General features: G+C 45.6%; 1 protein-coding gene and 1 long non-coding RNA gene across 9 annotated transcripts in view; one reads left to right on the top strand and one right to left on the bottom strand.

The window, feature by feature from the left end:
• The window catches only part of PDE8A (phosphodiesterase 8A), a 157,302-nt gene that overhangs the window by 24,440 nt on the left and 116,519 nt on the right, over nt 1–16,343 (bottom strand). For 6 of the 8 annotated variants that reach the window (XM_077873460.1, XM_077873446.1, XM_077873399.1 and 3 more), the window contains 8 exons: nt 12,249–12,319; nt 11,820–11,984; nt 10,430–10,478; nt 10,080–10,215; nt 8,403–8,601; nt 4,429–4,661; nt 2,882–3,014; nt 216–383 (listed from right to left, as the gene is read on the bottom strand). In XM_077873460.1, coding sequence (XP_077729586.1) covers nt 216–383; nt 2,882–3,014; nt 4,429–4,661; nt 8,403–8,601; nt 10,080–10,215; nt 10,430–10,478; nt 11,820–11,984; nt 12,249–12,319 — 1,154 coding nt within the window. The remainder of the gene's footprint in view (nt 1–215; nt 384–2,881; nt 3,015–4,428; nt 4,662–8,402; nt 8,602–10,079; nt 10,216–10,429; nt 10,479–11,819; nt 11,985–12,248; nt 12,320–16,343) is intronic. The other 2 variants (XM_077873409.1, XM_077873439.1) reach the window with 1 other exon arrangement.
• LOC144298473 (uncharacterized) lies at nt 8,009–16,180 on the top strand. Its single transcript, XR_013365409.1, has 3 exons — nt 8,009–8,254; nt 9,732–9,834; nt 11,551–16,180. It is a non-coding gene; the product is annotated as an uncharacterized LOC144298473 (long non-coding RNA).

The following is a 16,343-nucleotide window of genomic DNA, read 5'->3' as shown; positions in this document are numbered from 1 at the left end:
GACTACAATGTAAAATACTGTTGGGAGAAAACTGTTAACCCCAGATTCTACAGCCAGTGAAGATATTTCTGTAAGAAGGCAAATACATTTTCAGATAAGGGAAAAACTAATCGAATTCATTACCAGTAAGCCTGTGATATGAGTGTTATGCCCCTTACCTCTAATGGTCTTACTGTATTTCTCTCTCTTAAGGAGCCTAAGAGGCTGTATCTCACCTGAGAAAAATATTCTTCTGAGATGCGTGCGGCCCACTCAATGCACTGCTCTAGGGGTCGGCAGGGATTGGACACATCCGCACATTTAATCAGCATCCGTTTAATCAGAGTCCGGTTCTCTGGACTTCTAAGCATAGTGTTTATGGCTTCTTCATCTCTATTCACTTCCTAAAACAGAAGACAAGTTCAAAGCAATCAAAGTGGGTTCCCTGTCTTCTAGGTGTGGCTCCACTGTACACTTAGTAAAGCATTGACCAAGGCCTACAAGTGAAGCAGTTCACAGAACAGTGAGGAGGATAATCTGAGCATTGAGCTCAGCTCCTCACTTGACAAAAAAGAAAACCAAGGCTCGGTGAGATTCCAGCAGGACTTAAGAGTAGAGGGTAGCACTGGAGGCTGGTTTTTGTGCCCCCTCCCCTTCTTGACTCTTCTCTTCTTCCCATTCCAGATATTGCTCAACAGTTGCTTTTTCTTTGTTCTATCTCTACTGCTCTCCCTTGGGACATGAGCAGTATCTTTTATAAAAAAAGGTTTCTCTGCCCTTCCCTCAAAAGGAATTGTGTGGTGCACCAGGCTCTTTGGTTTGCACAGCCCAATCCAGGCCCATGATAGATATGATCTTGAGAATTAGCTGGCAGTGTACCTGGATTTGTCAGATAGAGTGTTACTTCTTACTTCCTTAATAGTCATTCTCTTTTGATCTTCACTCACAAAAAGATTTGTGGTAGGCATGAAAAGCAGTATCATCTACTACTATATTTTATAGATGAGCACATTGGGACTTGTTCAGAGCCACCCAGATGAGCCAGAATAAGAACTTCAGATTTACCTTTAGTCCTGGGTTTGCTCTGTTCATAGTACCACATGCTGTCCTGTTTAAAGGCGTGCCATTGGTATGGGTTCTCCACACATGGTATAACAGACCTGGTGGTTACAAGCCCTCTGAAGCAAATTCAGGTTGGAAGAGGGAGTATCAGGGCAAAGAGCACCATCAGAGACAGGAATGAGCTGGTCTCCTCATGCTTTCCAAAGAAGGGTCATGTGATTTCAATGAGTAATCACAATAGTCTAAAAAGGCCTGATGGTCCCATCTCAGTGGGGACGGTTATGCCATCAAGACGGGCACATGCCCATCCAGAGCCCAGGCTGTCAAATTTTCCACCACCTATCAACTCTGTGTTGACACTCCTCTTGTCAGCTGTGACTATGGTTCAGTCCTGCCAACTGTAAACCACTTTCTTTCATATTACTTTGTCTGTCATCTGACTGGCTCAACAGATTGATTTCCAGTCTCAGAAGTAACCCAAGTACTAACAGATGAGATAGAACAGAATACTCAGTTGAGTCTGGCACCTGCCCAGACTTGATGAAAGAAACCAAGCCTGCAGAGTTGGCTAGGAACGGTGGCCTAGGTGACATCCCACCCAGGATGGCAGGAGCCACTAAAAAAGGTTGGTGTGGGTACTCCACAATGGAAGTCCTTGGAAAGGAAGTAAAGTCAGAAGCAGGCTGACAAACTGGGAGAACAGGGGTGGATGAAGGAAGCAGAGTTCTCAACATATTTCAAATTGGGTTGAAGAGGAACACACACGAAGGGGTAATAAGCTAGAAGGCCAGGGACAAAGGCTATGACCGGATGAGTTGTACATGTCAAGTGGGGTTAGAATTCAAGGAATGATGATCCTAGCCTCATAGGATAAACCATCTCTGTGCTTGATAAAGACTCTCAGGATGGTGATAGGAGTAGGGGGAGGAGGGCCATGGAAAAAGATTGTGAGCTGGTGCCAAGATGTTCAGTGTATATGGGATAGGTGGTAGGGCCTCAAAGGAAGAGGGTTCACGAAAATATATGCTATAGGTGCTGATCTCATGCTGATCTAGTATAATAGGTACCTTTTATTCAGTGCCTACTTTGCCCTATGCCCATTAGTCCTATGCCTCAGCTTGATTCTGTTCATTTTACAGACAAGGAAATGGCGAAACAAAACTGGGATGAGAACTCAGATCTGTCTGCTTCTTGAGTTGTGGTCTCCTGCTGGGCAGTTGTGGACTCCAGGCCTCAAATCCAGAAATGTACAACAATGTCACCCTTGGGACCAAAATACAGGGTCCTTCTCAACCCCCCACCCTCTCGTGACAGAGACCAGCAGGGGAGAGTGGCTGCTGCCACAGCATGTACATAGTGAGGAATGTTGTGGGGGGAGACCTCAAGGGCGCCAACTGACCCCAGAATGCCCAAGTAGAGGGGTTGGGAGGAATATGAGAACAGGCACAGGAATGGATCACCTGCCTGAAGTTAGTTTTAGCTTCCACATCTACTTTTGGAGGTCTAATTTTTTCCTGACAAGTCTGTATACTTTAAATAATTTTTCAACCAGGGATTCCTGGGTGGCTCAGTGGTTGAGTGTCTGCCTTCAGCTCAGGCAGTGATCCTGGGGTTCTGGGATTGAGTCCCACATCGGGCTCCCTGAAGGGAGCCTGCTTCTCCCTCTGCCTGTGTCTCTGCCTCTCTCATGAATAAATAATTTTTCAACCAATGGAAATTAAATCCAAGGAACTCCTGGGGAACTTTTCTCCAGCTCATTATGTCTTACACTCTGTGTCTCCACAACACACAGGGATAAGGGCCTCAAATACAGGTTCTCTTTGCACTCAGTTTCCCTTACCCCATTTACTTCGAGGGCTGCCAGAGGCTTGTTGATGCTGTTGACAAATTTGTTGACATGCTCGAAGTGCCTTGTCATTTCTGTGGCTAAGACCATGTCGATGATACCCTGGCGCAGCGTCCGATAGTCATTCCTGTTTCAGATGACAAACGAGAGGGTGCTATGGAGGATTCATCCAGACCAGACAGATACTCCTGAAAACAATCTGTTAGCTAGGATAGCATCCACTGGACCTAAATTCTAATGTCAGTGCAAGTCACAGGGCATACTTTAAAACAAGATTATTAGCAAGGGGAAACTGAATAGAAGTTAAAATCAGTAAGCTTATGGGCAAGACTTCAGAGGTGCAACACTTGTCATTCTGTAGCAGAAGACACCTAGTTCTTAGCATAAGAGAACATGGTAGGAGCGAACAAAGGCAGAGATCTGTGGTTATGAAGAATGTACCCCCCTCTATAGAGGAACCTTAAGATCCAACAATTTCAGTGCCCAGAAACTTCAAGACAGCTGAGAAACTCACAGGGGATACTTGCCTACCTCTTCCCTCCAGCCCTTGTTTTTATTCAATCATTTTGTAAAATTTATCTCTATTCAACCTCTTTTTTCCAGTCACCCCACTGCTTCCCCTGGACACACCCAGGTTATCAGGGTCTTGTGTATCTGTCCAGAGCTAACTGATATATATATACCAGCAACTATGAATAAAACCTAGTGAAATTCTAGAACAGTGCAAAAGGGAGTTTTGTAACAGGAATCTCCTTTTTAAAAAATCTCCTATAAAATGTTCCTTATGAATCAAAATTATCTTCTTCCATCTGATATTTATGAGGTCCCTCCCCTGGACCAGGCACCCTACTAGACATTGAGGGTACAGTGATGAACAAAAGGCACTGGCTACTGTGATCTTACAGAACTTAATCAAATCAGCCTTAGCCAAGTAATGAAGAATGATTATTTAAACATGTGATAAGTGCTATGAAGGAATCTAGCACCGGAAAATTAGTATGAGGAGTCAGGGAAGGCTTCCTCTAAGTAACATGTGAACATTGACAATGATGAGAAGTGTGCTGGGCACAGGAGGGCAGAGAGGAGTGTTCGGAGAAAAAGCTTCTATGAGTCTCTAGAAGCTCAAGATGTCAGCATTATACTTTGGTGTCTTGAAATGTCAAGACATAAAAGAGCTGAATGAACCTTGAAAGCATCGTGCTAAGAGAAAGAAGCCAGGCAGGAACCACACACTGGGTGTGCTTCTGTTTATTACAAAATGTGTACAGTAGGCAGATTTTGGAGCCAGAACGTACACCAGTAGTTGCCTGTGGCTGCGGGATCTACTTGGGGCAGGGAAAGTGAGAGTCAATGAATGAATCTGAGGTTCTTTCTGGGGGATGATGGAAACATTCTTAAGTTGACTGCGGTGATGGCCACACAACTCTAAACATACTGACAACCCCTGTGCACTTTAAATGAATAAACTCTATAGTATGTGAATTGTATCTCAAAGTTGTTACAGGGACCAACATACTCCCCTATTCAGTGAGTGCTCTCACCTCTCCATGTTTTTGAAGATATTGCATTTGTCATCCCGGGTGGTCAGCTGGAAGGCCAGAGCCGCGTGGTGGCTCTCCAGCACAGCAGTGTCATTATACAAAATGGCCAGTTCGCTTCCAGCATTGCACAGGAAGGAGTTGGTTCTCCCAGGGTGGTCCACGTCGTGGATGGTGGCTGCGATGAGGGCAGCGACCTCATCAACTGGATCTAAAGTTTGCTGCAAACAAGAGATCTTTTAAAAACGAAGGCATGGTGCTGAAAGGAGGGAAGCTTCTGTATAGTTTTCTTTTTGCCCCATTACTTTAAGGTAAAACTATTCCAGATTTCTGAGAAAAGCATATTGTTGAACAAATCCAGTTTCCTTACCTTCACTGAGAAATAGCTGCATGTTTGTACTTGTTAATTAGGGAACATTATATGATTCTCAATCTCACACAAGTTAAGGACTTACCAAAATACGAAGCGTCCTCAATAGACAGGAGTCACCTCCTCAGCCAGTGTGACTTTAGACCACAAAAAGTGGTCACAAAAAGTCAGATACCGACTTGGCCCAAAGTAAACTAGTATTACTGAGAGAGAAATAATTTAAAATGTGCATCACTTACATTAGTGGGGTTGGTCTAGTATTTCCCTCCGTTTTGGTGCTATCTTTGTCAGGTTGATGTCAGGGTTTTGTGAGTTTGGTAAAAATAATCTGGAAGTTGTCCATCATTTTTAAGTCTCTGAAAAGGTTTACGTAACATGGAAAAATCCCTCAAGGGGCTGAAGAACTCACCTGACCATCTGAGTCAAGAGCTGGATTAGAAGAATTTAGTTGATGGAGGTTAAGAACTACTTCATGGTATTGACCTATTGGTTTTCTACTTCTAGTATGTGATGTGAAACATTTTATTTTAAGACTTTTAAGTTAGTACAGAAGTGTCTGGCACTTTCTTCTTTCTGCACTTTTTGATTAGTTTGGCTAGAATTTAATTTTCTTGGTTATTTCAAAGAATCATTTTGGAATATCATTTTGGTCTCATTCTGTAGGTCTTAATATATAGATTTTTCATTGTGTTGGTTTCTAAAATTATTTAAAACATTTTCTCATTTGTAGCAGCTGACTTTTCTTTTTTTTTAAGAGTTTATTTATTTGAGAGAGAGCATGAGCACTGGGGTGAGGCGAGGAGCAGAGGGACAGGGAAAAGCAGACTCCCTGCTGAGCAGGAAGCCCTCCATGGGGCTCAATCCTGGGATCAGGCCCTGAGCCAAAGGCAGATGCTTAACTGACTGAGCCATCCAGGTGCCCCGCAGCTGGCATTTTTTAATTTAACCTTTAGTTATTAAATTTTAGTTTTGTTCTGTAAAGGTTAGAAAATGTACCCATGAAATTCTGAAGTTTATCAAGACTTATTGTGTCCTAGCAACTCATTTTTGGAAATATGCTATAGACACTTGAAAAGTGCACATCTCATTGGTCCTATAAATTTTTTTCTATAAACTTATTTAAATTAAAATTTAATAGTTTTAACTTTAAATGGGGGACTTGTATGAATTATATCTCGATAAATGTTTAAGTTAGCTAAGTATATATTTGCATTTTATCACTAGAGTGATTTAAAAGCAGTAAATTATAGCAAAAATTAGGCTATTTTTATATATACTGAGCCATGCTGACAGAGATGTGCCTACCTGCCCATTTGTTTTTGTATTTTATAAAACAGTGCTCTCTCTGGACTCTTAATTATGCCTATAGTGTTGGTCATGATCTTTTTTAAAAAAACAAAACAAAACAAAACTGGAGGGCAGCCCGGGTGGCTCAGCGGTTTAGTGTTGCCTTCGGCCCAGGGAGTGTCCTGGAGACCTGGGATCGAGTCCCGCGTTGGGCTCCCTGCATGAAGCCTGCTTCTCCCTCTGCCTGTCTCTGCCTCTCTCTCTGTGTGTGTCTATCATGAATAAATAAATAAAATCTTTTAAAAAAAAAAAAACTGGAAGGAACAGTGAATGGGCACCTGAAAGACCCAGATCTGAACACATCTGACCTTTGGGGTGAGGCCTTCACTGCTGCCCAGTAGGTCTGTGTGCCAGGTGTTACCCTCATATCGTCCTCTCCACACACTACTCCATCATAGAGGATAAGACGCTTGCCCTTGCTCTGCCTGATTGCCATGGCCCCACAGGGCTGTCTCCAGGTGCCAGGACACTAGGCAATGACATGGTGCTGCTCATTCCTCAAAAAGCCCTGCTCTTAGACACAAAAACCGCGGTTCTTCTGAAAGTGAAATGGCGATGCCACTGGAACTCCCTGGACCTTCTGTGCCATTTTATGATAGATGTTGAAGGAAAGAACACAAGAGCTTTGGCAGATCAGCGTAAGTCTAGTTGCTGCTTTGAAAATTTCCCTAACAAAGTAATTTACAACATGAAAAGCTTTCCTAGGAACTTGGTTTGAGAGTGGGCAGTGAGTCCTGAACCTTGACTGGAACCTTTCTCCTGTGAAGCTCTTCTACCATAACCCCCTCTCCCTCTTCCTCCTCAAAGCTGGAGCTAAAGTTGCTAGACAGTGCCCAGGTGGCTCTGAGTCTGTGGTGACCAGCCACCAGTGGGTGCCAGTGGCCAGAGCACTGACTCAACAGAGCAGGACAGACATGGGATAGAAAAAGAACCTGCTATGCAAACAGAGTGCATGGACCAATGAGGGAATATCCCCAAATATGGGGAAAACAGCCTGCCCGAGTGGAGCACACATGGGAAACTGGGGCATCTAAGTCAGTCTTGGGATGCAGGGTAGTTCAGGCAGGCCTCTCTGGAGGACCAAAGGCTGGTATGCATACCTGAAGGACAGGTAGGGACACAAGGAAGGCAGTACCATCACAGGGGATAGCAGATTAAGGGCAAGAGTATTAAAAACAACATGTGGCCTGTGTGTTGGGAAGCTGTGAATAATCATACCGAGGAGTTTTAAAGTTTAAGTCTTGGGGTACCTGGGTGGCTCAGGTGGTTGGGTGTCTGCCTTCGGCTCAGGTCATGATTTTGGGGTCCAGAGATCAAGCCCCGCATTGGACTCCCTACTCAGTGGGGAGCCTGCTTCTTCTCCCTCTGCTGCTTCCCCTGCTTGTGCTTGCTTTCTCTAATAGATAAATAAAATCTTAAAAAGAAAATAAAATCTAAGTCCTGTAGGAGGTGGGAAGCTACTCCTGGGAACAATGGGGTCAGATGTGCTGTTTCAGAAAACTTGTGTGCAGCAGTGTGGTTGAGTTCCATGGGAGTCAGGGGGTCAGGAGTGCTTAAGTGGTACCATGTAGATGAAAAAGCAGGGCCCTCCCTAGGACCATAGCGGGAGCATTATGAGGTAAAGATAATCCTGAGGACACGGGGTGTGTGTGTGTGTGTTTGTGTGTGTTGTCATGTGACCTACTAGATGACACAGGCTTAGGGAGAAGAGAGAACAGAAGTGCTTCCAGGTTTCTGACCTGGGTGTCCTCTTGACTGATGGAATTCTGGCCTGGGCTGGCAACCCCAGGGGAGCATAGTGCTGCGCAAGAATATAACTTGGCCTCAAACCTTGATGACACTGAGGGATGGGGTGGGTAGAGGGGCACCTAAAGTGGTGCTCTACAAGTTAGGGCCGTAATTCTGGGGGGGGGTCTCACTCTGAACCTACAAATTGCAGCCAACTAACTGTTCTTGCTGGTTTTCTCCACAGGACCAATCTGCTCCTCACACTCCCACAGAAAGGAAGAGGCTCATGTCATGAATTAACCTATCAAACCCACAGAGCCACAGCACAGCTTCCTGCCCGACTTCCCATGCGGCTGCACTCTCCCAGGGTTGGGCTGCACACAGGTAGGGACCACGTGAACAGTCCCCCTATAGACTGGTGGCCCCCCATCCCCGGTGGAGTGGTGCCCCACACAGATCACCTCTGTGGAATCGGAGGCCACAGCCTGCCCCATTGTCCCTGCCCACTAAGCATGGAGCACATGCAGCTCACCTTTATCCTCTCTTTGCAGAGAAAGTAGGCAGTGGCGTGAAGCACATCAGCAGAGTGTGTGGAGTTGTGGTAGGGGTTAGAAGAGTGGTAATTGGCTTCAATAATCTGTAACCACGATCTCAGTGTTGTCTCGGAGCAGTTCAAGAATTCACAGATTCCGAAGCGAGCAAATATTTTGAGACCAAGATAAATCAAAGGCCTAAAGAGAAAAACATCCAAGACATTAAAACAAAAAGAAACAGGCAAAGTGTTGGGAGCCTATAGGTTCAGACCCAACCAGCTAGTGGAGTTAACCTTCAGAGAGCATGCAGGCAGAGAGTGGAGCTTGTCTGAGTGGCGCAGGGCAGCATCGCCCTTTCTTCTGGCAGCCACTGCCAACCTTGGCCGGAGCCCAGTGCCAGCTCTCAAGCAGTGTTCCCCACTGGCTGGGGCGAGGTTTGCTCACCACCCCTCTTCTTCATTCAGACTTTCACTTGTACCAGTAGATTCTTCAAAATCAATGTGATGCTGGGCTTGAACCCTGTCCTCACCTTTCCACTCGCTGGACCTATGATATGGGCCAGATGTCCTGTCTGGAAGCAAATAACACTTTCTGAAGATGGTGTATGAGCCAGATACCGTCACTTGTCATGTAATGATCTCAATCTGGAGGTAGGTGCTGCAGCATGAGGAAGTTTCCCCTGAGAAGGTGGTCAATGGGCCACCAAGTCAGGCCCTTCTTGAGAAGTTAGCCTTGATCCAGCATCTGGCCTTCAGCTTGGAAGGTCAAGAAACGGCTCTGCTGAGGCAGTATCCTGAGGTCATCAGGCTCACAGGGTTTGAAGTGGCCTGCCTTGGCCTGATTCACATGAATGCCATGGCACTAGCATGTAAGCCAGGTGCTCGAAGATTCGTCTGCTATAGGAGTGTCCTTGCCCATGAGGGGTACATGGAAACAGAACATACCAGAAGGCTGACTCCTGGTGAACACGACTGAAGGGCAGGGGCTGTCCTGGAAACAGTTCACCCAGACTAGGAGGAGATCTGAAGAGTTAGGTATCCTGTGGGCCACAGAGCACAGCACGCCTCTCCCGTAACTGCCCTCTGGGCCTGGCCAGGTTCGGAGCCCTACCGTCTTCCCTGTGTGTCATGTCAACTACACCCTTCTGGCCAACTGTTCTTTTCCAGCAAGGTACAACATAGAAGGTAAGATCCCTAACCCCACCCCCACTCTCTGAGCGTACTCAGATCAGGATGGAGTTTTGGGGGGCCCCAGGCCTGTCACCAACACAGCAGCTGAGATCTGGGGATGGCTGTCAGCAAATGTGTCTGTGTATCTCTATTTTTCAGTTCCAGCCCGAGTGGGACTCTGTGCTGCTGTCTCGACATATCACCACATACAGAAAAAACTAACACCTGTATTTTACAGGAGAAACCTGTGCCACTTGAAGAGGTAAGTCCTGTTAAACTTCCCACTTGCCCTGAGTGTCCTGTCTCTGCAGGAGTCATGACCCCGCCGACCCTCCCTGATCCCTTGTTGGCCCAGGTGGTCAGGGGTACCTGCTGCTCAGCTCCTCTTTCTAGAGCCTCCCTCCCTGACCAGGGATGGGCTCTGGAAGAACCCACACTCCTTCAATGGCTCACCACAGAGGCCCCTGGAACCAAGCTGTGTGTCTGCCAGGCTCCAGGTGGACTCACCTTTTATTTGTGGCAGCCTCCAGTTCAAAAATATTGAAGTCCCAGTACTCCTCGTTTTCCATGGCCCGAGCTATCCGTGGGGGGACATCGTGAAGGGAGATGGGGGTGATTATACTGCTGGGCACCTGCTGAAGATCTGCAAAGTGATGTGGTGGAGAACAAAATTAATAGGCTTTATAGTATTTACTGCTCCGGTGGGGACAGCTGCTTTGTTTCTGAGGTATAGGACATACCAAGAAACTTCTTACAGATGAAAAAAATTAACTGAAAACATATCTGCAAAATGTTTTCACCATTTGTGTTACTATAATATTAACAATGCCCTGAAAAATTAAAAAGTTAAAACTCACTTTTTGTCGAAAGAACATACTCATTCCCAGAGAGTCTTCGCAAACCATCCTGATAAAAATCAAGGAAACAAGAGAAAGAGAAGTCAAAACTATTCCTTACTTCTTGAAAATGCCAGGACAGTAGGTCTCCGAGGAGAGCTGAGGGCAGCCTCTCCACCAATGCCCCCTGATCTCCCCTGTGATTAACAACTGGACTCAGTCACCTGACACAGAGCGCAGGGCCTGATGCTGGGAAAACTGTCTAAGCTCAAGCCACACAAGCAAGGTAAGCTTGCAAGATGCCCCAAAGCCCAGCATTGCTGGGGGCCCTCAGTGCCGCTTGGGTGTGTCAGGGACAACTGGCTTCTGCCCTCAAGCCTCCCCTCTGCCATTTCCTTGCCACCCTCCTTACTGCAAGGGTAAGGAGGCTGTCATTTCCAGCTTCCTCTGGAAAAGTGGATTCTTTTGCACTTCCACATACCTTCAGACCCCTGGCTGCCTCTTGGAGTGAGAGCCCTCCTAGACCACGGCACAAGCCCCTAACAGCCCCGCTCTCCCATCTTCCTTCCCTTCCTCCCTCCTCCAAGGACATAATCCCACCCCACCGCCATTATTTTCACCCCTTACCCACAGGCTGGAGGCACCTGTGCCTCAAATAGGTAGGACCACGGTTAGACATTATTGTCCCTGGGAACCACTGTACCCTACAGATTACTATAGAAGGTCTAGAGCCTTCTGTTTAAGATGTGAACTTCAGAAAGCAAGCACTGGGAGGGGAGTGGAGTTTTTGTTGTTTTTTTTTTTTTTTGGCGCTGGTGAGGAGGTAAATTTTACTTCTGGCCAAGACAAGAGGTGAAGACAATGACAGAATGATCTGTTTCCCACAAAGTTGTTCTTCCCTGGTGAGACCACTCTGCTAGCTGGGCTGGAGGAGGCCTCCAGGACCCCCGAGAGCCCATGGTATGAAACCACCAAATCTATGCAGGTTGTTTTGAAAGGAAACTGTGCCCCATCCTCTGGTGCCTCTTAAAGCATATATAGTCTTTCTGTGTCATAATTTGGTATGAATCATTTCATATTTTTTTTCTGCTGTAGTTTTCAAAATCTTTAAAACAATCAAGTTTTACTTAAATTCGTCATAGGACCCCTAAGCAAAAATGAAGAACCTAGCCCTGCAGACTGTCAAGACTCCCCCTTCTCTGCTTTGAGCTGAAGTCTCCCTGGGTGGCAGGCAACAGGTGGGTGACGGCTCTGGCCAAAGAACAGTCGAGCCCGAGTGATGGAGGGATTCAGGCCTCCGCTGAGCCCTACCCACGAAGAGCTCTGTGTAGGCCAGCCATACACAAATGATGTCTGGGGAAACAGACAAGAACAGGAGGCTCTCGCCAGCAACCGGGCCAAATATACTTACAGACATTAAGCCCCCAACAAGGTCATTGGCATGAGGATCATCATCCTTAGCACCAAACTGTGGTGAATATAATTCAGTGCTTCTCAGGATTTCCAGCACACGGTCTAAGGCTTCCGTCACAGGCATGGGGCTGCTCTCCTGGGCAGCGTTGATAATGTTGATTACCTAAAGCATGGGAAGACCACATGAGTTTCAACCCTACATGTGGAGGGAGGGCGATGCAGAGGGGCAGGCTGGTCACGGTGCTCAACCAAACAGACCAGCCTCTGTGTTCATGTGACATGTCCTCTTTCATTAGAGGAGACTGCTCCATACAATGAGGAAAGCATTCTTATCAGGCGGGCCTGCTTCCTCTCACTGGAAACATGCAACCCCAAGAACAAGGGACTTCCCTGCACACTTGTTGGACACCGCCCACACATGCCCTACCTTGGTGATGGGCGCCTCAATCGTCATGGAATGTATCCGGGCCATGGAGGAGTGTCGTCTCTGACTGCCAACTGTTGAGAGAGCACATGACATGGAGGTCAGGGTACGCACAGCTGCAGGCACCTGCTGACCACGGCGGGGGGGGCCGGGCCCTGCCTTGCTCCCTGCACCACCCCCCCACAGGCTCCCATGTGCTCAGCTGCAAGAGCAAGGGGGAAGAGTGGAACTGTGTCCCAACAAGCCTGGGGTTCTGGCAGAACCAACTGCCAGCAGCTTCCTTCAGTCCTAGGCACTAGGATGCACGTGCCCCCCCAGACTGAACTTCTGATATCACAGGCCAGAGAAAAAACAGGGTAAACAATCTAGCAAGTCAAGGCCAAACAGTTAGCCTCTTTTTGCGTTTATAACAATAAGCCTTTTAATATTCAGCTTGCCGCTATCCAGGAGCAAAAATGTTCTCGAAGACAATGCCACACAGGCTCTTTGTTTCATATATGGCAGGAGCAATAAGCACAGTCCCCTATCAACTGAAATACAGGAATTTTTGGTTAAATTTTTCAAGGCACCTTTTGGTGTTCTCCATGGTGATGCTTAATCAAAATCAATGAGGTAAACACCATCAATGAGACAGGCAGTAATGCCTCGGCTCTGTCTGAAGTTTGTTCATGTTCTGGTGCTCCTGTCATGATATGGTTCCTCTGGGGTAAAGGGAAGGCTGGGTGGTGTACAGGCAGGAAAAAAACATACACATAGTGTTCTGTGTGTCTCCCTGAAAGCCCCACTGTCAGGCCAAATGCTGTTTACCACAGACCTGAAGGGACCACAGACTGTTCAATGGCCTGATACGTCAGCCTTGTTTCACCAAACTGAGGTCTAAGAAGCACAGGGCAAGATTAACCATCTCAGGGCCTCTAAAGCGTTTTAGATCTCAGGGACCTACAACACTCCTTACATCTAATTTTGGCAATCAGCATATGGTTGCCACCTCCCCATTCTACCCAGTTAAGGTCACTAAACCAAAAATAAAAACCACTGTTTTATCATTATGTCATAAAAGGACCCGGTCTCATTTAAAAATGGAATGAAAGTGACATATGCTTATAAAAATGAAATAACAGTATAAATAAAGTAAGAAGAAGAAACAGGGCATAAAGGCTGCCCTGTGTGCAGCAAGCCCAAAAGAATCTATAAACACTACTCTGACAACCGATGAGCAAGTGTATCAAGGTTACCGGGTACGTAACTATCAGGTAATTACATAGAACGTCAAAGTTCTATAAACTAGCAACAAACAATTAGGAACTAAAATAAAACATCATTATGAAAGCATCAAAACCCACCAATATTTAGGAATATATGTAAGGAAAGATGTGTAGAATTTATACACTGAAAAATGCAAAATGCTGCTGAGAGAAAATTAAAACCACCTGAAAGGAAACACAGAAGGCATCCATGGTTTGAAAGATTCAGTATCATTGAGATTTCCATTTTCCCTAAAGTGATCCATAGATTCGAGAGACTCCCAGAGATACCACCCCAGGAGGCTGTGTGTGTGTGTGTGTGTGTGTGTGTGTGTACGTGTATAAGTAAACTAACAAGCTGATGCTAACTGTTGTATGGAAACACAAAGGACCTATAATAGATAAGACAGTTGTAAAGAATAGTAATTTTACACTACCAACTATGAAGGCTTTACTGCAGAGGCTCTAGAAGCTGATGGTGGTATTGGTACACATATAGACTAACAGAACAAGGAAAAGAGAAGAATCCAGAAAATGACCATCTATTTATCGTCATCTGATTATAATAATGGCACTGCTGAAAATACTTTTTTTTTCTATATGATGATGGGCTAATTGGACTTGCATGAGCGAGGAAAATTCATCCTTGATCCCTACTTTCATCAGATATAAAAATTAATTTGAAATGAATCACAGACCTGTGGTGAAAAATAAAACAATAAAGCTTCTATAAGAAAACACGGGAGAATATCTTCATGACCTTGGGCTAGAGAAAGATTTCTTGAACAGGACACAAAAAAGCACCAGCTATAATAGAAAACACTGATAAAATGAGCTTTATTAAAATTAAGAACTCCTGTTCACATTAAAGATCACCAAGAGAGTAAAAAGGCAAACCACAGACTAACAAAATATATGTGATGCATAAAGAGTTTTTACCAAACCAGTGAGATAAACAACCTGATTATAAAAACAAGCAAAATATCTGAACAACACTTCACAAGAGAATGTCCAAATGGTCAGTAAGCATATGGAAGGGGTACTCATCCTCATTCGACACCAGGAAAATGAAAATTAAAACCATATCCACCAGAATGGCTGAAATTTGAAATGCCAAGATAACCAAGTGCGGGAGGTTGCAGAGCAAAGGGACCACCCACACATCAGCAGTGGGCAAGAATGTAGGACAACACATCTTGGGGAAACATCTGTAGCTGCCCAGAGGCCCAGCAATTCCACTTCCAGGTAGGACAGGAATACACATGTCCACCAAAAAAGAGTTGCATAAGAACATTCACACAGCCTTATTCTTAACAGCTCCCAAATGGGAAGAGAACACAGATGCCTATGAACAAGAGAATGGATCCAAGGTGACACATTCCTACAATGGAAGACTGCAGAGCAATAGAGAAAGGATGAAGTCCTGGCACACCTAACAACATGAAGGGATCGTAAGAACACGAACTGAAAGAAGGCAGATGCCAGGCATACATGCTATAAAATCCATCTCTCTGAAGCGTAAGAGGAGGCCAAAGAGGTTTACGGTGCTAGAAATCTAGTGGCTGCTTCTGTGAGGTACAAGGTGTGTGTGCATGTTTGTTTTCTGTATCTGCTTTGCTTTGGGTGGTGGTTACACAAGTGTATGGAGCTGTCAAAACTCATGGAACCAAACACTTAATATCTGAATTTCACTGTGTGTAAATTATAATTCAGTTAAAAAGACTAGTGATTAGAGGCACATGGGTGGCTCACTGGTTGAGTGTCTGCTTTTGGCTCAGGTTGTGATCCGGGAGTCCTAGGATTGAGTCCTCCATCAGGCTTTCTGCAGGGAGCCTGCTTTTCCCTCTGCCTATGTCTCTGCCTCTCTCTGTATGTCTCTCATGAATAAATAAATAAAATCTTAAAAAAAAAAAAGGCACCTAGTGATTAAAAACCAGAAACATGGGGCATGCCTGGGTGGTTCGTTGGTGGGTGGCCAACTCTTGATTTTGGCTCAGGTTATGATCTCAGGGTCCTGGGATCCAGCACTGAGTTGGGCTCTGTGCTCAGCAGAGAGTCTGCCAGGGGTTCTCTCTCTCCCTCTCCCTTGGCCCCTCCTCCTGTTCTAGCTCCCTCCCTCTTTCTCTCTCTCTCAATCTTTAAAAAAACAAACCCAGAAATATTAAAGAAAAACATTTACCTCTTAAAAATACAGAAATGGACCAAGTCAGTCTAAGAATGAACAGAACATGGGAGGAAGATTGTTGTGGGTGGGGGCAACCTTGTCCCTGTCCCATTCTGCCCGAGGCCCATGGGGGTGCACGAGTGAAGGCCACAGTGAAGATGGTGGAGGCAGCTACCGTCCCCCCTTGCCAGGCACCCTCATGTAACCCTCACACAGCCCTCTGTGGGTAGCATCACTGTCCCCATTTCACAGTGAGCAAATGGAAGCACAGAAGTCTACCCCCAAGGCTGTACACAAAATAGATGATGCTGGGACTAGAATCAAGGGTATTCTGAGGCCAAAGCCCAAGCTCTGGCCCGTGACACCACACTGCTTCCCTCGCAGCAGGGTGGGGCCTGTGTAGTCTTTCCAGTGTTTTCTGAGCCTCATAACAAACCCAAGGGCACTGGATCCCCATTGTATTATCTCGGTTGCTATTACCTTGGAAAGTTGTGGCTTTTTATCTAGCACCAACCAACTCCATATGCCTCTGGGTCAAAGAAAGTACAGAGCTAGCAGTACTATTTGCCTCCACACTGTATTAGTAATTTTCTTTACATTTTAAAAACTACTATATCATCCAGACCACACATCTACTGTAATCTTGAAAAATTATATTCCAATTAAAATTTAAATAATGTTTGCTTAGTC

This window comes from Canis aureus, chromosome 2 (genome assembly GCF_053574225.1).
Source record: "Canis aureus isolate CA01 chromosome 2, VMU_Caureus_v.1.0, whole genome shotgun sequence".
NCBI classification, from domain to species: Eukaryota; Metazoa; Chordata; class Mammalia; order Carnivora; family Canidae; genus Canis; species Canis aureus.
This window is presented reverse-complemented; position numbering and strand designations above follow the sequence as displayed.